Source organism: Aethalodelphis obliquidens, unplaced genomic scaffold, assembly GCF_003676395.1.
Source record: "Aethalodelphis obliquidens isolate GAN/ISIS:26980383/991018 unplaced genomic scaffold, ASM367639v1 scaffold100, whole genome shotgun sequence".
In the NCBI taxonomy this organism is placed as follows: Eukaryota; Metazoa; Chordata; class Mammalia; order Artiodactyla; family Delphinidae; genus Aethalodelphis; species Aethalodelphis obliquidens.
This window is the reverse complement of record NW_020838044.1, coordinates 226,992-250,155: the sequence shown is the minus strand read 5'-3', so window position 1 is coordinate 250,155 and position 23,164 is coordinate 226,992. Positions and strand designations below refer to the sequence as shown.

At 39.4% G+C, this 23,164-nt stretch overlaps 1 protein-coding gene across 2 annotated transcripts in view; it reads right to left on the bottom strand.

The window, feature by feature from the left end:
* Positions 1-8,056: 8,056 nt before the first annotated feature.
* Positions 8,057-23,164, bottom strand: part of NTNG1 (netrin G1) — a 162,599-nt gene continuing 147,491 nt past the window's right edge. The window contains exon 4 of one of the 2 annotated variants that reach the window (XM_027096234.1): positions 8,057-12,267. In XM_027096234.1, the coding sequence (XP_026952035.1) occupies positions 12,035-12,267 (233 nt within the window). In that variant the 3' untranslated portion in view covers positions 8,057-12,034. The remainder of the gene's footprint in view (positions 12,268-23,164) is intronic. The other variant, XM_027096233.1, reaches the window with a different exon arrangement.

Below are 23,164 nucleotides of genomic sequence, written 5' to 3'. Positions count from 1 at the left end.
CATCAAGTTTGATTCCATTTGGGCTAGTCTAAAATTGCCACTGTGCCACACATCCTGATGATTTATCCATGCCGTGACAACTTCTTAGTGAAACTGTTAGGTAATACTTTAGATGTTATCGATTATACAGAAACTAAAGAAGCTCCTTATTTCCTATGTCACCACAGGCTTTGAATTTTGCTGTTTTAACATGTTAATCATGAGTGTCACTGTCTTGCCCTTGAGTGTCCCTTACCTTGCCCCCCCAAAGGGTGCAGGTGTCTGCCTTTTGGAATGCTATCACTTCAAGGGGACAGAGTGGGTGGACTGGGCTTGTGGGTCTCCTAGAGGAAGAGCTAATTCTCTGTGCCCTCAGAACACCTCCATCACATTTTTTTCTGAATTTACCATCTCCTTTTACTTTTTACAGGGAACAAAAGCCCTTTTCCCTTCCTGGAAAGGAGCCTCCCCATTCTGTATTCTCGTGGAGGCAATTTTAGAAGTACCTTGCTCTGTGCTGAAGGATAGTGTAGTGCGTTTCCGTAACACATTTAAAGTCTCACTCCTTAAAACTGTCACGTCTGGAGAGCCCTAGATAAGTCAGCAAGGACACAGACGTGATCACTCTCTCCTGCCCCTGGTATTACAGGCATCTATCAATTCCAGCTCATTTAGGCTGATCCAATCCCGGCATCAAAAGCCATTTCCATATTATTACACCAAACTGGAAATTACAGAGGCTGTGTATTCCTCTTTAAAGTCTCCAATTTAGGCTTATAACTCAGCACTAGGTTGTTAGGGACATGCATCATTATTCTCAAGATACATTGTACCTGCAAAATTTTGCTCTCAAATCCTTTGGAAGATCTCAGCTGCACTGCTCAGACTCTTGGTTAGGCAAGCTGCACTGTTAATGGGCTCTTAACATAGGCTTCAAAATTAATTTTTGATCATGGATTCCTTGCATTAATAGCCCTCTGAGCCCTTCCAGTGGGTAGAGAAACATCACAGAGCGAGGCCACAGAGTGAGTTAGAGGGCAAGCCGGAGTCAGAAGGAACTGGGCTTTAATTAAGGGCCGCAGAGCTTCTGTGTGGAAGCCACAACCATGAGCTGACAAGAAAAACGGGAATCTTATTTATTTTTTTTCTTTTAGTCTGGATGGAGCTTGTTTCGGTCAAATAATTCAATTTAGAAAGAACCAAATATTCAAGTTGAGGAATGATGCAAGCAACCAGTTCAATTGTCTTGATTGCTTTATTGAATCAAGAAAGTAAACAAAAAAGTTTTGACGATTTACCTGGTCCGAAACATTTAACTGCTCCTTCCAGAAAATCTCTAAGGTCTTTGTCGACTGTAAGATCCTATTATTTTATCATTTTGTAGGTGAAATCAGTTGAATTTAGAGACCAGAATTCCTAATAGATAGCTTGAATTGCTGGAGTGAGAGAATCTAGTGAAATAAATGCCTTTGCCTTATTTTATGGCTAAATTGAAAGTATGTGGTTTCAAATCACATTTCCTGAATGTGAACCTCAGATAAGACAGTTTCATGTACATTATCTCATTTAATCCTCATCACAAGCCTGTGGGGTGAAAATCATGATACCCATTTTAATGTTAGGTCACTGAGTCTCAAGGAAGGGGAGTTAGGTTAAGCCCTGTGAGCTTCTCAGGAAATTGCCATCAGGTTTTTAATTAGCTTAAAGCAATGTTTCTCAAAGGTTGATGTCTTGACCAGCAGCAACAGCCTTACTTGGGAACTTGTTACAAATCAAACCTTTGGGCTTCACCTCAGAATCCCTGAGTCAGAACTCAGGAGTTAGCTGTAGCACACGGTTTTACTAAAGCCCCCCAGATGATTCTGGTGCACGCTCAAGTCGACAACGATTTGCTCAAGGGCAAAGTACAACAAAGAATGAGGAATACAGATGTTTCTATTTTAAGAAAAAGCAATGTATATCAAAATCTGAAATTAGTAAAGGTAAACTGGGATACATTGATGATATTATAAAGGACTGCTTGCTTTTTAAATACTTTAGGGGAGTATTCCTAATTAAAACCACAGGTTTTAATTAGGAATACTCCCCTAAAGTATTTAAAATGATATTCAATCTATAAATCTAATGTATACACATTTTCTCTTCAGAAATTCAGTTTATTTTATACTATTTAATATAGTAATTTACTTAAATTGCACTATTTAAATATAATGAGAGGGACACACTCAAATTTGTATTAGACTCTGTTGCTTCAATCATCTAGATCAGTGCCAGGCACAGAATAGGTGCTCAATAAATATTTGTGAATGAATGTACGGAGCCCTGTTATAAGCAAAATCCTGTGTGTGTGTGTGTGTGTGTGTGTCTATATGTGTAATGTTAGTATTAACAATGATAATCTATTAGGAGAGATAACAAGTAAATCAGTATAAATCACATGTAACAAGAGCTAAGTGGTGAGTCAGATCGTTAAGCATGAGTAGAAGTAGTGAGGATGATTGACAAGGCTTCTTGGAGAGGTGGAACTTGACTTGGGGTAGGATTTTTATGGGTGAAGAATGTTGAAAGGCATTCCAGGTTTTTAAAAAGACCTAAACTTGGGGCTTCCCTCGTGGTGCAGTGGTTGAGAATCTGCCTGCTAACGCAGGGGACACAGGTTCGAGCCCTGGTCTGGGAGGATCCCACATGCTGCAGAGCAACTAGGCCCGTGAGCCACAACTGCTGAGCCTGCGCATCTGGAGCCTGTGCTCCACAACAAGAGAGGCCGCGATAGTGAGAGGCCCGCGCACCGCGATCAAGAGTGGCCCCCGCTCGTCACAACTAGAGATAGCCCTCACACAGAAATGAAGACCCAACACAGCCAAAAATAAATAAGTTAATAAATAAACTCCTACCCCCAACATCTTAAAAAAAAAAAAAAAAAGACCTAAACATGTCAAGAAGATGAGAACGCGCAGGGCATTTTCAGACTTCATGGATTAGAGAGGTGTACTGAGGACAATATGAAGGTGGGGATTGAGTTCAAGGCTACGGAGTGAGCAGTTTATCTCAAGAGGCTATGAATGGAGCGGTGAGATAACAAAAGTGTTCTCTCATGAAAACCATCCTTTAAGCAGACAGAATTTAAATTAACGAGAGGGTCAACACTTGAATCTAACTATAAGGCATACCTTGGGGATCTTGCGGGTTTGGTTCCAGACCATCACAATAAAGCGAATATCACAATAAAGTGTCACACAAATTTTTTGGTTTCCCAGTTCATATAAAAGTTATGTTTATACTACACTGTAGTCTATTAAGTGTGCAATAGCATTACATCTAAAAAAACAATGTACATACCTTAATTAAAAATATTTTATTGCTAAAATACACTAACGATCATCTGAGCCTTCTGTGAGTTGTAATTTTTCTGAAATAGTAACATCAAAGATCACTGATCACAGATCACCATAACACATATAATCATAATGAAAAAATGTGAAATATTTCAAGAATTACCGACATTGGATACAGAGACACGAAGTGAGCAAACGCTGTTGGAAAAACAGCATTGATGGACTTGCTTGACTCAGGGTTGCCATAAACCTCCAGTCTGTAAAAAATTCACTATCTGCAAAGAGCAATAGAGTGAAGTGCAGTAAAATGAAGAATGCCTATATAGAAATCCTAACACCGTGCACATTACGATGCGAGAACTGTTATGCAAGTTTATGCACATATTGTCGACTCACATTTTGCCTTTGTCCCCTGAGTTGCTGTTGCTAAGTCACAATTTGCCATCTTTCATTCATTGTCTACATACAGAACTTAGAAACAATTAAGTGTGCAGAAAGAAAATGAGTCAGCAATATGCTCGTAAACGGCACTAACAGAAACGCAGTGAATTATTTAGAATAAAGATGGTGAAAATACTTAACACAGTTCCTGGCTCAAGGCTTTCATCAAAGATTAGCTGTGTGGTTGCTATTACTATGATTTTTTACCACCATTAGTATTCTCTTTGTTGATATTGTTACAAATGTAAGCTTCTTGTTCAGGTCATATGTCACATTCAAAACTTTTAAAACCTTGCATTCATTGACCTGGAGCACTTTTAGAGAAAGTTTTGGTGAGACCTCTGGCTGAAAATTTCCAGAGAAATCTAGAAAGGTGGAACTACAGCTTGAAAATATCATGATTATCACCATCATGGTCATCAACACTCTTAAGACACTTCCTACACTTTACAATTTGCCAATAATTTCACGTTCATTAGCTCACTTAGATTTTCACATTAACTCTGGAGAGTGAATAATATTAGCCCTATTTTAGAGATGGGGAAATTAGGTGGTTGGAGCAGAGCTGTCCAATAAAAATATAATGTGAGCCATTTATGTGATTAAAGTGTCTCTGGTAGCCACGTTAGAAAGGAAAAAGAAACAGTTAAAATCAATTCTAATAATATATTTTATTTAACACAGTGTGTCCAAAATATTATCATTCCAACATGTAATCAATAGGAAAATGATTAAAGAGATAATTCACATTCTTTTCTCACTTGTTTTGTACCCTTTGAAATCCGGTGAGTATCTTATATTCACAGGACATGTTAGTTTGGACTAACCACATTCAAGTGCTCAAAAGCCATAGGTGCCTAGTAGCTCCCGATTTGAATAGCACAGGTCTAGGGCACAGGGTGGGAATGTAAATCAGGGCCCCCAAACAGAACAGAGAGAATAGTGCTCACAACTCAGGGAACCATACAGACAATTAGAAAGACCTTTGCTCCTATCTGATGCTTGTAGCGAGAGTCACCATAAAAATGAAACAAACCAGCCAAAAGGAAAATAAGTTTGTGCCATTCAACCTGAGTGTGTTCCAGTGTCACACATATTTTATTTTTTTTAAATGTACAAGTGTGTACAAGTTTGAGCCCTTTCTAGTAAAATGTCTGCAACAGAGAAGTCAGAGTGGTTGTGTTTCTCACAACCCTGAGAACAGCATCAGAACCCACATTATTTCTGACTTTTTCAGAGTGTGTTCATATTTCAGGTGACAGAAACTGACTAATGCGGAGGGATTTAAGTCTCAGTGGCAACATCTTCGAATAGACAAGTCTCAAATCAACCTAGTGATATCTGCCTTTGATTAGAGGTAGCCCACACTTAATAGTACAGGTATGTGATTGTAAATGAAAATATGTTGTGTGCATTAAAGTGAGAATTTACATAGAAATATGTACATATTCAGATTGAATGAAAAATGATATATATCCAATTGCCAGGATTTAGTTACCATTTAATTGGAACTGATTATGAGGTATGAGGCTTTTATTATCAACATATTAATGCTGATATTTATATTACTCAGATTCTCCCAAGAGCTTTATTTGGGACTCTTTATTGGAACCAATATTCTTCAAAGTTTAAAGGAAGGTTGACCCAGGGACCCAGAGGAAGTGAGTGTCCATTGATACTACATGCTGCCATGAGAAATATAGCAGAGTTGCCGAGACATTTTCATCATTTGTCACTCACACTACACTCCTGACCTAGGTTATTTTCACTTTTACTTCATGTGGCTTCCAGAACAAACATGAACATGTTAAAATATATATCTACGAAAGAGAATATAGATGCCCTTAGCAGCTCAGGAGAGATAAGGTCAGTAAGAGATGAAAAAAGAGCCAATTGCTGGAAAATACGTGCTTTCAAGTACCAACGTGTTATTTTCATTCATCCCCTTTCAACAGTTTATTATTTAAAAAAAAAAAAACTTCCATAATTAGGGTAAATCTTAACCTGAGGTTTTAGTGCAGTTATCCTTATATTTTCAGGCCTTTTACAAATTAAAAAAGAGAGAGAGAGTATAATAGACCCTCTGCCCAGAAAAAACAATCACTTATACAGAAAATCTTACACCTAAGTTAAAGCACTTCAGTGCTGGAATCCCTCCACCGTCTTTCCCAAGTCTAGTTGGAACTCTAGACGCAGAAGTCCCGCTTTTAAGTCACTCACTGCAATGTGTTGTGTTGGGTCTATTTGCAGATTGGGAACCATTGATCAGAATGCATTTAGTTTTGACTGCTTTCCCAATTATGAATTGTAATCACACAGGATGTAAACACAAGTTTAAGTGGTTGTAAAGCTGCTGCAATACTTGCCACACTATTAATTTAATAAACTAAATATTTAGCTGGAGTCTTCATAATTAGGCATCAACTAACTGAAGGATTCTTGCAAATGGCATCATTCTATATTTGGACCCATTTTTTTTTTTTTTTTCCAAAGGGAGAGAAAAAGAGACGAAGAGTGATGCCACTAATCTCTTGCCTTTAGGTGTTTATCACACCATGAAAGCCAAAACGATTACTAAGGGCTTCATGGGGTAGGCACGACTGGTAAATAGCAAAATGCTATTTCCTTGGAGAATGTTTTCTTGCCATGTTTCACATGGGTAAAGGGAAAATCATACCCCTACAGGAGTGACCCCTCCTTCAGAGCAAAATACAAATAAACAAAGATGACATTGTGTTCTTTCCTGTCTGGGTCAAAAAGAATCACCTATTCTTAACAGGACTTCCGGTGTGTGATTTTCTGCCATTTTCTTTCTTTTATTAGATTTGAATGACTTCCCCCGGTAAGAGCAAAGCTGTTATGTGGTACTCTCAGGGCAGGATGGCTAGAGGATACACACCATGGTACACTGTGTCTTTAACATAATGACACATTCTCACCACACAGGGATTTTGGCATCTACTCAGGCAGATGTAGGAGGGGTAGTAATTATTATTTTTCTCTCTTCCAGTCAGGTTCTTTTTCCCATAGATTTCATAGTTCACTAATTAAATAATAGTTAAAAGCGACACCTCTGAAAAAATGAGACTAGGTTAAGAAAATGATACTATTTTTTACTTCCAATTCGCGGCAGTTTGCTCCAGCCAGCCTAGCTAAATCTTTAGTGTTAACATAATTAGGTCTTGCAGAATAATGGCCCATTTTACCAGCTATCATTTCAGGTTAATAAAAACATCACATAATTTTAAATGTTACTACTCCATTTTAATTCAATCGTCAATTAAAAAGAGCTCTTGGGTGATGGGAAAAGGCAGAGAGGGGATTCCAGCAATAGTTAAATGCTCAACTGTATTAATCTAAACAACACCCCCTAAAATCATTTAAGTCTTCTTGGTAGACATATTCCAGGACCTACTCTAAAAATGTATTAGGGGTAGAATTTTTCTGCCATAATAGATTTCAAATAACTGCATTTTTCAATATTAATATAAAGTTTTCCCAGATGTTATTTTCTCTTTTCTAGTTAAACGCAATAACATGATTTATACAAGGGATATGTCTGTTTCTTAGTTATTTGATTCTTCAGATGCAAAATGAAGATGATAATATGTGAGTCACACCTTACCAGGTGTTGTAAAGAATAAAAATTCTCCATGTTCCCAAGATTGTTGGTGAAACTTCAAAATATGATAACTGGCATTCTTAACTCTTTCTGACATTATGTTTATGTGCAGTTTATGCTGAGAATTTATTGGCAACTGTTTTAGGTAACTAAAGGAAAAAGCTACTTTTAGTGTAAAAAAAGGGAAAACATAGTTAAAAGTAAAAAATTCTTCCATATGGAAATGGTCAGAACTGTCAGAATATTTATACCAAGTGGACATTTGATATTTCTTGGAAAGAAAATTGAATAGAATCTAGTCCTGATTTCCTGAGGCAAAGAAAGAAATTTTCACAACCACATATTTGGATCCACACTCTAGGGATGTTCCTTATCTGTGTTTTTCATTCCTATATGCCATTAAGGGTGTCCAATTAGATCTTCTAAAAAAAAAAAAAAAAATCCTAGAGTTTTACCTAGTTATTCAGATTGTTCTAAGATGCAGCTTAGTGGCTGTCACCATTGTCATCTTTCTTGGTAAAGACTGGGAATCAAAATGGTGGGTAAGAAATTCTAGTTCAGAAGCTGAAGTTCTAAATTGCATCAGATCATAAACAGATAGAATTCAATGCATAACAAATATATAGAACATGTAGTTCAAAGTTCTCACATATTCCGTGTAACTCTCTGAGCAGATAAACTGTTAAATAGGTATTTTATTTAGTATTTAACAACAGGTGAAGTGCAACAACCCATTTCCCGTATAACACAGAGCATCCCATCTCAGAATATGGGGTCCTTACATCCCCAAAATACTGGATTATTGATGGCGGAGAGTGAAGATGATGGGACAAAAGATCTGATTTCAGGGTTTCCTCACAGCTGCCCCCAGTCCCTCCAAACGTTCTTATATTCAGTAAGGCCACAGGTTGGAGAAAAAGTGAAGTGGAGCATTAACTATAGGAATTGTTGAACTGTGACCGGTATGCCTTCTCCCAACCCTGTACCTGGGTAAGTGATTTGACCCATTTAGTCATTTGACTCAAGGGCACCTCATGCAGTGTTCATCTCCAGGCAGACCCACCAGGCAGGGGCCAGGACAAAAGTACCAATGGAAGCCCATAGGCCACATGTCTAAATATTTAAAAGTTATACATCAAGCTAACATAGTGTTAAATAACACTATGTTCCATTCTGCTGTTTTAACACAAATACCTTCATAACAATCGGAAACCCAGGTATAGGTTTAGAATCTTTTAGACTGCTCAGAGTTCTGTACTGGACCCTGGCCCTAAGGCAGCCCTACTCTCTCTCCCACCCCTTAGCCCCTTCTTTTCTATCCCTGAGCTCTGGGTTTCACTTCAAGGAGCCTCTTCTCACTCGCGTGTGAATTCCCCAGCATATACTCCCAGGCCCAAGTCACTCATCTATGCATACATATTCACCCTTTGCCACCTCTTGCACTCAAGGATGTGCACTCATTATGCTGCCTGCCTTCAGGAGTTTGGACCCTCAGAAGAGGCGTATATACCCTAAAAGTAGGTGGAGGACAGAATTCTAGGTTCCTGGCTACTGAGACAAAATGGGAGGAGGGTCAGAATGGGCCCCACTAAGCAAGGGCTGCTCCTTTCTGGGACTAAAGTTCCCCCTCTACCCTGTGCCCAGGCTCAGAAATGAATCAATCCCACATCATCACAGGGCAGTCTAATTACGTTCCTATAAATACCAACACTTTCTATATAGCTGAACCTTGGGACGAAGATTTCTTTGAAGTTTTATGTTCATCAGAAGTGTTGATGGAAGAAATTGTATTTGTGGTAAAGTTGATAGATTAACCAATCCTAAGGGCTAATCCAAGTAGAGACAAAGCAAGAATTAGAACCTTAAATATGTGAACAACTTAGTATCCACTTTTCACCCCAATCCTGTCCTTAGACATAATATTGTAGATGGAACCAGCTTTGCAAGAATGCTACAAAACAGCAGATGAATAAAATCTACTGATTTGGGGTTTCACCAAAGTAATACACCCTTTAGAAGAATTTGAGAATCCAGATTAAAAAGAACATTTCATTTCCATTTGTTATATACCTAAAAGTGAATTTATTAAAAGCAGGTCACATCACTTTAGGAAATTCAGAAAACTATATATAAATACACTGAATGCAAGATATGCCTCATTAATTTAGATTCTTATAGCTTCATAAAGATAAAAGGCAGATGAATTCATTTAGATCAGGCCTTCATTAAATGTTAGAATTAGCTTTCAAATACCATGTATTGAAATGTGCAGTCTGATTCCTGAGCATAGGGACAAAACCATGAGTGGGTAATGATAAAGTGCATCATTGCTGGAAATAACACAGTCTACCTTTGGTTTGTGCTAATAAACTATAAGACAACTCCAATTTTAATATTAGAAATCCACCTCATTATAAGTAATCTCAAACTGTATGTTATCGGCATTTTCACGTGTAGTCTTTGGTGAGCCTGAAATATAATTTGCTGTTTATGCTTCTAATGTAAATCTCCAGTTTCTGGTTGGCCACGCCGGCACTAAGCCAGAGCTCTAATTTATTTCTATCTTTTCTTATTTCTTACATCAAAAGAGACTGTGGGTTTGAATAACAAACATTCAATCGACTTAGACGTGGGATGGCAGGCAGCACAGGCGTTACCTGTTTACCTTTTATTGCCTTCTTTGAATTGGTTTTTCTGGGAACAAAACCAATAAGACACGCTGTTCCTTAGTCTAGTGTTTACCGAGGATATTTATCAGAAGACTCCCCCTACCCCAATTTCAGCAAAGAGTGGCAGGAGGGTGAAGAATTCAGACTGGAAGTGGGCTTCTGACCTAACACCATCATAGGCTATTGCTCTACCAAGTCATGTAAGACTTCGCTGTCCTTCAGACTCTGGCTTGGTCTGTTAATTGTTTTTGATGCCAGAAGATGCTGCTGCGAACACATTTGTAACCTGTAGGACAACAGTGTGCTGGGAATGGAATACACACTGTTTTAGTCACTTTGAAACTTTGCAGTGCTTCTCCCCTCCTCTCCCTGCCTTGCTGTTTTGCACAGTAATTGGCCTAATAAAAGGCAGAAACAAGAATTGATTACACCTTGGGCAGTACTTAAAACAAACTTTATTCTCAGGAACAGCAGTTATGTCTACTTGCTGCTGTATATTTTGATATTTCTGTAAATACTTAGTCTGAATATATTCAAAGTCAAATTGCTAATCACTCAATTTCCCTGCGACTTTCCTGGTTCCCCAGGTTGCCTCTTATGATACTCCATGTAAACACTGTAATTGGAAAGATACATAGATCAACATCCCTAGAGTCACATGATCACATCAATCTGTGAAAATAGCATGACTTAAAAATAAAAGTCTCTTAGTACTCTGCCAACAGGCTTTGGCCTAATCTTGGCAATCACTTAGATTTTTTTTTTTCTGTTATAATTTTTCCCAAGTAGAAATAGTCTCATATTCTGCAGAAGTTGTCCAAGCTAGTGAACACCAATCCACCTTTCTGGTTACTAAATTCATCAGCTGAGTGTATTCAGTCCACACAGAAATCAGTAAAGCGAGTGTGAATCTGCTTGGTGGCTGCTCCTTTCATCTTAAGAAATCGCAATACAAATTCCTGAAATCGTTTATGCGGGAATTTTTATTCTTTAAATCTTCCAGTGTTAAAGCAACAAGAAAACACTTAGAATGTCCTTTGGTGGAATCTTATTACACTTGTTATATATGTAAACTGATATTCTTTGATGCCAGCAAGTTCGTTGCCCTTACAGAGAAATCTCTGCACAATGAAACAAAACAGAAGGAAAGAGGACAAAATAAAATGTCAGTCTTTGCTGATTTGAATTAGATACATTAACAGATTGTCTGGTAACACAAATTGGCAAGAATACAAAAAATCTACATATTACAGTATTTCAAGAAAAATAACTTCATTTGAATACAAAAGGATAGATACACTTTCTCTTTTTTCCTACAGCCACTCTTGGACAGTGGATGTGTGCTAGCACTGGGTGGACCCAGTGCTGCTAAGATATACGGGGTACGACTGGCTTGAGCTTTTGAAGGGGGGCTGTTACACATGTGCATTACTAACACCAGACAAAGAAATCTTTCAACCAACGAGGGTTACAGAGCAACGTTCACCAAAGCACAGGTTGGAAGGGGTTCAGGGACCGAAGCAGGCCAATATGGCAGCTTGTAACACACTTCCTTAGACCCACAATGCACTGCCAGCAAAGGATGCTTCAGTTTGGCTGGTTCACACACGGGGCCGGGTGGTGCGTGGGGCACACCACGTACGAGTAGCCAATGTTTTCAGGTTGGTTGATTTGCTGTTGTTTTTCTGTCGTTCCTTTCGGGGGGCTGTCACAGCCTTTCCAATCGGCGATAAGCTCTGCAGCGGGCAATGTGATTTGCAGGGATACTATCAACAGCTGCCAACGCCTCTGGAGTCAGAAATTACCAGTCTTGACTCCGGTGTGCTGTCCACGGCTGTTATATATGGCTTAGTTCAGTTGGGCCTTCTTAGTTTGTACACTGTGTTTGAGTGGGGGGGTCTGAGGGTGGGTTTCCTATGTTAGTAGCAAATGCTGGGGCTGTGTTTGCTTCCCCACGGCCGGACCCATCTGGTGGCTGGATGCGCCGCCTAGATCGCCAGGGGGCCGGCTGTCCCCAGCAGAGCGGCCAGCGGCAGCAGCAGCGCGGGGGAGCCGCGCGAGGGCGCGCCCTGGCCCGAGTCGGAGCCGCAGCTGCCCGATTCCTCACACCGCAGCTTCTCGCACAGGATGCCCGTGTACGCGGCGGGGCACAGGCAGCGCACGTTGTTGTGGCACGTCCCTCCGTTCTGGCAGTGCAGGAGCTCGTTGTCGCAGACATTCGCTGCAGAACGAGGGAGGGGGGCGCGGGGAGGAGAAGCAGAATCAATTTAAGTTCATCTGCTACATCATGTTTTCAGCTTTAAAAAACTCTCTTATCGATCTTGTGCTCCCCCCTCCCCTCCGCAAACTAAGCATGTGACTCCAATTTCCAAACAAATGTAGTCTGCTGCCTTTGTTTTGATCATATTAATTCTTTTCATATAGATTTTTGCTGCAATCTTGGATATTATCATTGTCCATTTCAGGCTATCAAATACAAAGCAATGTGATACTCCTGGTTTGGCAGTATCTTCTCTTCATGGAACTGGGACCTGTTGTGACCTCCAGGGTGTTTCAAGGATAGTGCCTGATACAAGAATGCAGAACTTTGAGGCCAGATGAATGGAATTAAAATGCAAAGCAGTATTGCTAAAATGACCGAGAACCTCTAAGGGGTGGGCCATTCTCCCTGCAGGTGATTCCAGGGCTGCATGCAGGAAGGCAGGAGGAACCCACGGACAAGCACAGGGCAGGGGGCAGGCAGCATGCTCCCGGTGAGGCAACAGGCAGATCCGAAGAGAGAAAGCTTTTCATGGGAGGAATGTGAGGAAGAGCAGTCCCATCTGCCCCTAATAGCCTATTAGGATATTTATTGCCTTGTAAATATAGCAAGTAGAGTCCAAGGTTACCTTGATTTCCAGGAATAATAATAAATGCAATGGTGAAACCCTGATTATCAAAATTTCACTGTGTCCATCAATTTACAGAATCAGTTGGAATAAATCAAGCAAGCAATTTCAGATACTAAAATTCATTCACAGTCCCTGTCATGTAACTTGCATCTCTAATCATTTCTTATTCATTCAAAAAACTAGTTATCCTCATTAATTCAATGTCTTCTATTATTTTAGATAATCAAGGTTTCACTGATTTAGCAGAATGATAAATAGAACACAGAGAAATTAAAACAACACCAAAGAGCAAAAAAGCCAAGAACACTTCCCAGCAACATATGCTGCTTAAGCACTTAATATCTAGAACCACTCTGGAAGGGGTGGGGGGGGCAGGGCACAGAGCAGAAAAAGTAGCTTCTTATAAATTATAACATTCTTCATTTTTTAAAAATGTCATAGTCAAATTTCCCCAGGGATACCACATGAATTAAACACACACACACACACACACACATACTATTACTATCAAGTGTAAAGTATTTAAAAAACCCTCATCTCCCAAGTAATAATTCAATAGAGAATATTGCCTTGTCCATTAATTATGTTCAATAGTATGTCACCTTCAAAAGAAGCTTCTTAAATGCAAACGTGCTAATGCTCTGTGTGCAAATGAGCTGAAAAAAGATGGTGGTGGATGCTCACAGGGTTAATAACAAAGTGCTCTAAACAGGGCCCTATTTTCCCACCTTCCACAACAATTCCTTGGCGACCTCTAATATAGTTGCATAATGGATTGGTATAATTAACAAATGTACCCACATTTGCTATCTGTAAATGTTAGAAGTGACTATTAAGGCCTATAAATCCTTCAGGCTCAAAATATTGATATACAAGGTAGTGTTCCAGGGGTTCTAATGATTATGTAAGCTACTTCTCATTGGGTGGCTTAGAAACCATGAATATTAGACCCAAATTATAGTATTTCATGAGTCATGGTTTAAAATGTCAAGATCTGTAGCTTTGAGGCAAAGTGTACGAGGGTAGAGTGGTTAAATTCATGGTCAAAACTGACAAAAAGCCTCTTTTTTTGGTGGTTGTTCATTTGGAAAGCATACATAGGTTTTCAGGATTTTGTTTTGCTTACACTTTAGGAAATATCTGTTTAATTGGGGCAACATGGAATAAACAGATCCAAATAACTGTTTCCATTTAAAGTTAAAGATTCTCAGCATTTCTTGTTCCAGGCAGCAGATAGCTGAATGGGATATTTCCTTTCATTTGGGCACTACACATAGGGAAGTATTGTTTCCATCAATATCGATAATTGCTTGCCTTGAATAATTGAGAAGGAATCGATAGTTAATTAAATATCACTCCCCTTAAGAAAAAAAAAAAGCTATTTTTCTTCTTCTTGGACCTGAATGTAAATCAGTTGTTGAACAGAGGTTTCTTTTTTTCAAGAAGCTTGTGATTAAGTTAAAATTCAATACCTTTCCTACATTTAAATAATCTACTACTTGATGTTGATGACTGTGAGAAATTTAATAAATATTCAAGGACCAGATGTAACCCAGGATTAATAATCACATCAGTTGGGGTAATATGTTTTCTGTAAGAGATAAGCAGAAAAAATGAAACCTGGAATATATTTAATTACTCTAGAGTTCACTTTAAGACACACTACATTTGGTCTCTTGATTGTGCTATTCAACAAATACAGAACTTTACCATATGCACCGATCTCTCTGTTGGAATCATGTGCTAGAAGTACATCTAAACCTAACTACAAATCTTACCTGCTATTCATAAACTTATGCTCCACCTTCATGTCATTTTGAATCAAATTTGTGGTGCTTAATGAATAAACTAGGGGGTTAACAAATATCACTGAGCTCTTCTTCAGCATATGAAACCTTGTACTGACCACCATGAAAAAAATAAAAGAAATAGAAACCATGATCTCTGCTCTTATAAGGTTCACATCTGGTTGGGAAGATAAAATATATACAAGAAATAATCTAATATTAATTTCATTAAAATGCTTTTATCATTTCCATCCAGCTCGATCAACATCTGCTGTGTGCCAGGTGCCCTGCTAGACTGTCTGGTTGTAACTCTGCCTGCTCTAAAGGAGCTCACAGTTTTGCAGAAAACAAACAAATGAACATACACAGAAGTAATTATGATACAATATTAAAAAAATACTATAAAGGAAGTATTTGCCAACTGTTAGGGGAACTCAGATGCTGGTATAAATAATTATTTGGGGGAAGACTAGAGAAGACTATAGAAAGGAGATTGTATTTGAACAATGACATGCATCAGGCAGATATTGGTAGAAAGAACATTATGGGTGGGGAAACTGTATCAGTAAAGGCAAGAAGACGTGAAAATACATTGTGCTGGTTATTAACCACTTGTCTCTCAACTCTAAATCCACCTTTCCTTCTGGTGTTGAGGCTGAAACCCTGCAAGCTGTCTCCTGGTTTCTGCCAACAGGGCGCACTAGAGGGAACAGAGAAGGTAGGAGGAAGGAAGCAGAGATTTCCCTTTTCCTGATTCATGGCTCTTCCTAAGAGTATTGCCCCACCAATGGCCCTACATCCCAAAAGCAGCAGTTGGTTCTGGGGCTCAGCCTTTTCAGAACCAGTTTCAATCTCACCCTTAGAGGTTTCTACACTAACCTGGCAGCATTCCTTCTCTAGAGGTTTGAGCCCCAGCTCCAAGGGGCCCCTGCCTAGCATTTCAGAGGTAATAGCAGTAGCCAGGTATTACCCCTCCTAAGAGGTACAGGTCCCACATCTGTGGGGTCTCTCCTCCAAACTGTTAGTTTCTTTCTCTTTTTAATCATTAATCAGTGGTTATTTATTGATAAATCACTTATAGATAGAAGTGAGAGGATTATCCATGAGGTCTTTTGTGGTTGTTGTTTTGTTTTCCTTTTTAAATTTTATTTATTTATTATACAGCAGGTTCTTATTAGTTATCTATTTTGTACATATTAGTGTATATATGTCAATCCCAATCTCCCAATTCATCCCACCACCCCCCTGCGGTACCCCCCCCACTGCTTTCCCCCCTTGGTGTCCATACGCAGACTGTTAGTTTCTAATAACCCCATCCTCTTTCCTGTAATTCCTCAGCCCGAGAGATAACTGCTCCCTACTTACACAGTTACTATCTCTGTGTTATTTCAGTGTCCTCTTCTCATGTTTAAATTCTAAAGCACCTGTTTAACCATTCCCCTTAGTAAATTCTCTCTCTCCGTTGAAACACATAGTGTGGGTTCAGTTTTCTCACTGGAGCCTGGGAGACACATGGAAAATGTTGGTGAATGATGAATGAGGAAGGAATGGCATGGCCTGGATCTGAAGGTTCTACGTAACATTCTACAGAGTTTAGATAATAGGCAGTGGGAAGCTGTCAAAGACCTATGGGCAGGGTGGTGATTTAAAGGGGGAGAAAAGGTGAAGCTAGACCTGAGAAAGGACAGGCTGGAGGCAAGGTGACCAGATACTTCAATAGAATAGGCTTGGTCTGGGTTAGAGCAATGGGGAGAAGGAAGAAGGAACAGATTTGGAGACAGGTTATTTGAAATAGGTAAGAGAGAGTCTGAGGTTCCTGTTTTTGGCATTTGGATGCATCATAATGCAATTCATTAAGAAAAGAAGATTGGAGGAAATGTTTGGTCAGAAAAGAAAATAAACTTTTTTTGGACCTATTGACTTGGAAGGATCTATAGGCTCTTCTGCAGGGGTCTTGTTATTAGCTGGAAAAACTAGTTAACAGTTCAGGAGGTAGTTCATCTTGGAGATACAGATTTGGAGCAGGGGTGATGGTGGTCATTGTTACAAAAAGTGAAGAGAAAGGAATAGAAGACCTCATCCTGCTAGAATATAGACTAAGTCAAAATGAAGACTGCAGCCAGAACCCTGAAGAACATCAGCATTTAAGCCATAGGCAGAGAAAGAAAGACCAGGAATGATGCTGAGAAAAAAAGATCTCAACAAAATGCAGTGATGAAATGAAGTTATAAAATTAATCATAGAAGTCTTCCTGCTGTGGTTGGCTGTATCTAGGAATAAATAGACGGGAAGAGTATGAGAGGAAGGGCACTTTGAGCTGGATAAAGGAAATACGCAAAATAAGCACTGCATGCTCTTGATAGAATCTGGCAGAAGGGATTTTAGAATAGAGAAAGGATTGGAGGAATTTGAGGAATTAACATTTAATAGAGGTCTTTGGTTGTCAGTCTAAAGTAGTAGTTTTCAACAGTGGATGAATTTTGTCTTCCAGGGGCCATTTGACAATGTCTGGAGATGTGTTTGGTTGTCACACCTCGGGGGAGGGCATGCTACTGGCATCTAGTGGGTAGAGATGCTACTAAATATCCTGCAATAAACAGGGCAGCCTCCTCCCCTGCCAAACAAAGAATTACTCCTCAATTAATGTTGGTGATAAAAGGTTGAAGGTCTGGATCAGGGTATCAGCCACAGCAAAGAAGATAGGCAGTTGTCCTTATGTATATTGGGGAAAGGAGAATGAAGAGGCCTTGGTGACTTTAGATCAGAGAGAGTGAGTTTTCAGGTGTAGAACCATAGGACTTAAGACGAACGTAGTACTCAAAGCTGAAATTTAAGAGCAAATTATCTTCCTGGGGGAGTTAAATCAGAAGACTGGGATCTAAATGGTCTAAGACAGACCACTTAGTATTGCTCACAATTAAAGAGGAACCAAAATCACCCTTGTCATGTAATTAATCCTACCTTGCTCTGATAGAAGTAGTAAAATCAAAGCTTGAGGAAACTTCAAAAACTATCTAGACAAGCTCTAGACGAGGAAACCGAAAACAAGGGTAGCTCTAGATCTAGCATCCAGGTCTCCCAATTTACAGATTACTGCTCTTCACATAGAAGAGAACAGTCAGGAGAAATGCAGTGAATGTGCTGCACAGTGTGAAATGCATTCTACGCTCCCCAAGACAACATAAGTAACTCCTCTGTAGCTCCTCAGTAGACTTTCATTTGTATTGACCAACTGATCTGTTTTCATACCACACTGGGCGGAGGGCTTTGTTGATAGCATTAAATTTCACATCTTCTAGAGTTCCAACACATTCTGGCAGAGCTCCAAATACAAATCAGCTCATACATAAAATACCAAAAATATCAAGGTCTAGCTTGGGAAAGGCAAATATGTTGCATATGCTTTGATTTCCTCTTCCTCTATGTAGAAAACATAGCTACTTAATCATGGCATTCTCTTGCACTAAACTTCAGAATTCCTTTCAACACAAGGTTTTGTAATAAGAACATTTTGTATTCTATTACAAGCTAATCACTAAAGGGATGTCGCCTATAAGCTGAAGTTATACATAATGGCCCATCTCTGGGAACCCTGCCTCCCAGGTAATGAGCGTTAAGCTAAAATACCTTTGTTTAGCTCGCAGGAAACATCAGGCCCACCTGTGAATGACCGCAGGGAGGAAGAAACTAACACATCCGTTCCAGAGGCCGACCAGAACCAGGAAATATTTGACTTTACTCCCTCCCCTTTTAGAATAAAAGAAGCCGGAATTCTAACACAGGCAGGATGGTTCTTTGGGGCATGAGTCCACCATCTTTTCAGTTTGCTAGCTTTCTGAATAAAGTTGCTATTCCTTGCCCCAACAGCTCCTCTCTCGATTTATTGGCCTGTTGTGTAGCAAGCAGTATGAGCTTGGACTTGGTAACAGTTTCAGGCATTTACCACCAGTTGATAGAACTGGCATGAGGATAAACACCCATTTACAAAATCCTGGCATTATCTCCATTTCATCTTGCATAGCATTGCAGATTAAAAATCCAACTAGGGATTTCTACCCAATAAGCACTTCGCAGTTATCACTTCTTTATTTGGTGCGCTTCAGTGTGGATTTGCCTCAAACTGAAAACGCTGACCTTATTTTGTTAAGTACTTACATTAAGCATGTCCCGATTATTTCTACGTTGCTTTTGACAAATTAACAATGTGCTGTCTCAATAAATAGCGAAGGTTCATTTTTAAATCTCTTACACAAAACTTGATCTAGTATTGGATACAAATTGTTATTTGCTAGACACAATTCTTTTTATTATAATAAAATACAATCCTTAGATACAGAAAAAGCTAATACTACTTTGGTAATAGCTTGACTATATTCTAAAGGATCATTTTACTATTGATAGAAATAAATTCATTATGGTGTGTCCAATATCACACGATATATCCTATAATCCCATGATGTTTCAAAATTAGGAATGCTTTCAAACCAAGATAATCTGTGGCCCTTGATAGATAAGGTTATAGTATTAATGTTAGACCCAAACAGAGTTATGTTGCAAAAAGATGAAGTGTGGAACCCTGATGCAAAGGCTGAAGTCAGCAAGCTCTGATCATAGCTTCAGTAAGCAAGACACCATAGTAGACAAATAAACTCCCACAGTTGCTACAAGTTTATAAAAACACTAGGAATTTTCACAGTGAAAGAATAGGGACAAGCAGCATTTCTTCCTCCTTCTTTCACTTCTTTTTATTTTTCTTCTAGGTTGGATAATGAGAGTCACAGGGATGTGGCTAAATCATTTGCTCCTTCAACTTTTTTTTGTAAGTTTCTTGATTGCCATTCATTTTTGCCTCTTCCTAAACTGCAAACTATTGTCAAAATGTGAATTATAAGACCTTGATTCCTTTTCCCTCTATTAGTCCTTTCTGGAAGGTATGGAAAAGCAGACTTAGAGAGGGAACCAAAATGTGCAAAGAGGGCACAAGCCAGGACTTAGTATAGCTACTTGTTCTATTCTTCTTTTCTTTTATGACCTGAAGGGTCACTTATTCCTGTTATAGTCATGATAACCCATTACATTACCACAGGGAAGGTTTCTTTCTTCTCTTTGGGTCTTGTTCAAAGCTATACATTTAGGTTTGCCCTGTCAGTGAGCTGCTAGGCTTGAGCAATGCTGGGTCTGTATTTATAGACTTCAAAGTTTCTCTTTTTGGCTTTGTCTCCTGCACTTCAAGGAATCGAGGCAATGTGTTACCATGACAGCCTTCCTTGATGGCTGTATTAATAAAGTGACCTCTACCTTCACCACCTGAAACAAGCCTAGGATTGCTGAGGGAAAGATGTTCCAAATGTTCCCGTCCTTTTCAGAGAAACGTCAAAGAGCAAATAACCTCCACGAAACAGGCTAATAACAAAGGCATGTGTGCAACATTCAGTTCTGATTTAGGCATTTGAGAGTCTGTGGCAGGGAGATGAAGAGCTGTGATTATGACCCATTTATTCAGCCTTGGCGGCTGTTTTACTAAGTTGTGAGATGTGAGAGGTAAAAGTGAACCTATAGGTTAGCTCCTAGTATATAGAAGAAACTTTATAGACTGTTGTCTAATGGCCTTTTGGGGAATTCTAGGTACATTTCTCCTATCTTTTCTTACTTATGTCTGGCCATGATTGGGGATATGGCTTAGTGGTAAAAAACACTGATTAAGCGTCATAAAACCTGAGTTCTAGTCATCACTTTGCTGTAAGGCCTTGGACATAACACGAAACCACTTAGTGACATCCATCCATTCATCCATCCATCCATCCATCCATCCATCATCCAATCAGGTACTGTTCTAGATGCTGGGCCCACAGTGTGAGCCAGACGGGCCATGCAGATGCTTCTGTGGGGCTCACATTCTAGTGACAGCTATAAAGTTAGAGAAAGAGTTTGAAGTAGGTGTTTCTAAAGTTCTCTTGAGCTCTGTGATGTGCATGAATATTTCTCATGGAAAGCCTATCATCTTAAAAGGCAAAGAGTGAGGAATTCTTTCTCTTTTTCGTCAAATGCATGATAACAGTTGGACTTCTCCAGTATTGTAGTCCTGGTGATGACGTAGGTGGCTGTTTGTCTTGATCGGTTTTGCCTGCTGGTGCTCCACTGAACAGAGATAGTTTTTCTCCTCACTAAAAGCATGAGGTGGTATGAAGAGAATTAGGTGAAGAACTTGTGATTCAAGTCTGGTCTCTGTGGTTAATGGGCTGGGTGAACTCGGGGAAATCGTTTAACCTCTTTTGCCTCTCTTGCCTCACTTCTAAAGCAAGGATAATAACACTTGTCCTATTCACCGACCTCACAGTTGTTGGGAGCTTCAAGAAGAATTACGTGGTGGTGCTTTAAAAAATATAAAACACAACCTAAGTATACTTTGTTAATGTTCAATACCTTCCCAATCTCTCCTAATGCTAGAAGCTCAGAGTGGAAGAGCAGGGTGCTTAGTTTTACATCTGCCAGGATAATGAATTAATCACTACGATTCTAATGCAAGGTACTTGAAGTGAAAAGGAAGTAAATGTCCTCACTCAAAGACATCATCTGTATATGTCCTCCGTAGATATGAATCTTGAGACAGCACGGGGTCAAACATGCAGTTACTGAATATTTGAATTCAACTGCTGTGTACTTGCAAGGTCAGATTGGACCAGCAGTGCCTGTTTTCTCAAAGGTGACTTGTATACTTGCATTTAATGAGCATTCTCCTGTACGAATCAGAGTACATAAGGTGTGTTTTCAGAATACCAGGGGGGTACTGCCCCTTGGCCAACCTTTAGCTTCTGCGATGGTAAAGCAGGGGATACGGTATCTATCTAGACTGAAACCTGGGAGCCATTAAGTGAAAACATCCTTGCTTTCCTGCTCTCAACCTATACTCCTGTCTGTGCCTGTATCCATCATGGGACAGTGATGCCGGTGGCATGATCCCCGTGTGACAGCATCCAGCCTACTTTGTTTCAGTGTAATGAGGCCAAGAAGCAGAACTAAAGGGGCCGAAGGGAACAATGTGGAGCTGTCAGCAGGTGGTCAGACATGTCTGGGTAATCTAGTACAGCAGGTTCTGACATTAGAGAGCAGCCATTCTATTCTTATTCATCTAATAACAAAGCACTGATTATGGGAGTGACACTTGCTCTTGTCCAATCAAAGGAAATTCTACTCAAAACATCATAAGAAAGACATATTCATTTGAAGGAGCCTATGCCCGTAGTATGCAGTAACCCAGCTAGCGTGAATGCAATAACAGGTGACTCGAATGCAGGAGCTAGAGGCACTGCCCAAACACCCCCCGAGTTTTTAGCTGTTGCAAACTGAAAAAAAACCTTTGCTGATGTTGAGCAATAATTAATTCGTTGAGAATCCCACAAGCCAAAGGCTGGGCACCTTTCCTAAAGCGATCTTTAATGATGTATTGAAATCCTATTTAGGTCAACACCTTCAGACACAGATGCAGGCAAGGGGCTCATAAAAGCGGTGCTGAGAAATCACAGAGTTTCTCATCTGGTATCAGAAAATGCACTTGTCTAGTTTAATAAAAAGGTGCAACCTCTACTCTTTTGCCCATGGCGAAAGATGGCATTCATTGGGAGGCATAGTCACACACGATGGCAACATACATCAGGGTATAAACCACCATTTCAAAGTACATGTCATTATGTCAGAAGAGAAAGCAATACAAATATTTATCTAGTGTGATCCCCAAAAGTACAGACATATACCTTTCCACGTACCTTTTGTAAAATAAACTTTAGAGAAAGTACTGGGACAGAGTCTAACGAAATGTGACCAGTGTTCATCTCTGGCTGGTAGGTGTGCAAGTGATTTCAGTAACTTTAATTTTCATCTTTATACATTTTACTCTTTCCAAATTGCCTGGAATAAATGTATAGTCCTTTGAAAATATTAAAAGTGTTAATAAAAAGAATTTTACTTGAGAAAATAAAAGTATCTTTTACTGAGATGATAAAGGTAATTTCAATAAATGAATCATGTGACCACATTTTGCCACAGTTCAGTACTTGTTATTAATATGTATTTCTAGTCAAACTACCAATTATCTTAAATGTCTACAAAAACTATCTCAGGAAAGGCATAATCCTATAATCATACACAATCCTATACTCATACACAGTCCTATACTCATACACAATCCTATACTCATACACAATTCTACACTCATACACAATCCTACACTCATACACAATCCTATAATCATACACAATCCTATACTCATAAGAGAGACTTAGACGCTAGGATTCATTGCCTTGCAGAACACTGTACAGCCTCAGGTGTGAAGGGAACCAGTAGGGTCTCCTGAGCTAAAGTGATCTGTAGCCCAAGGGCCATCTCATTTTGAACTAGTGCAGACTGATGCAAAATGAGGGGACATTTTTACATTTGAAGATCA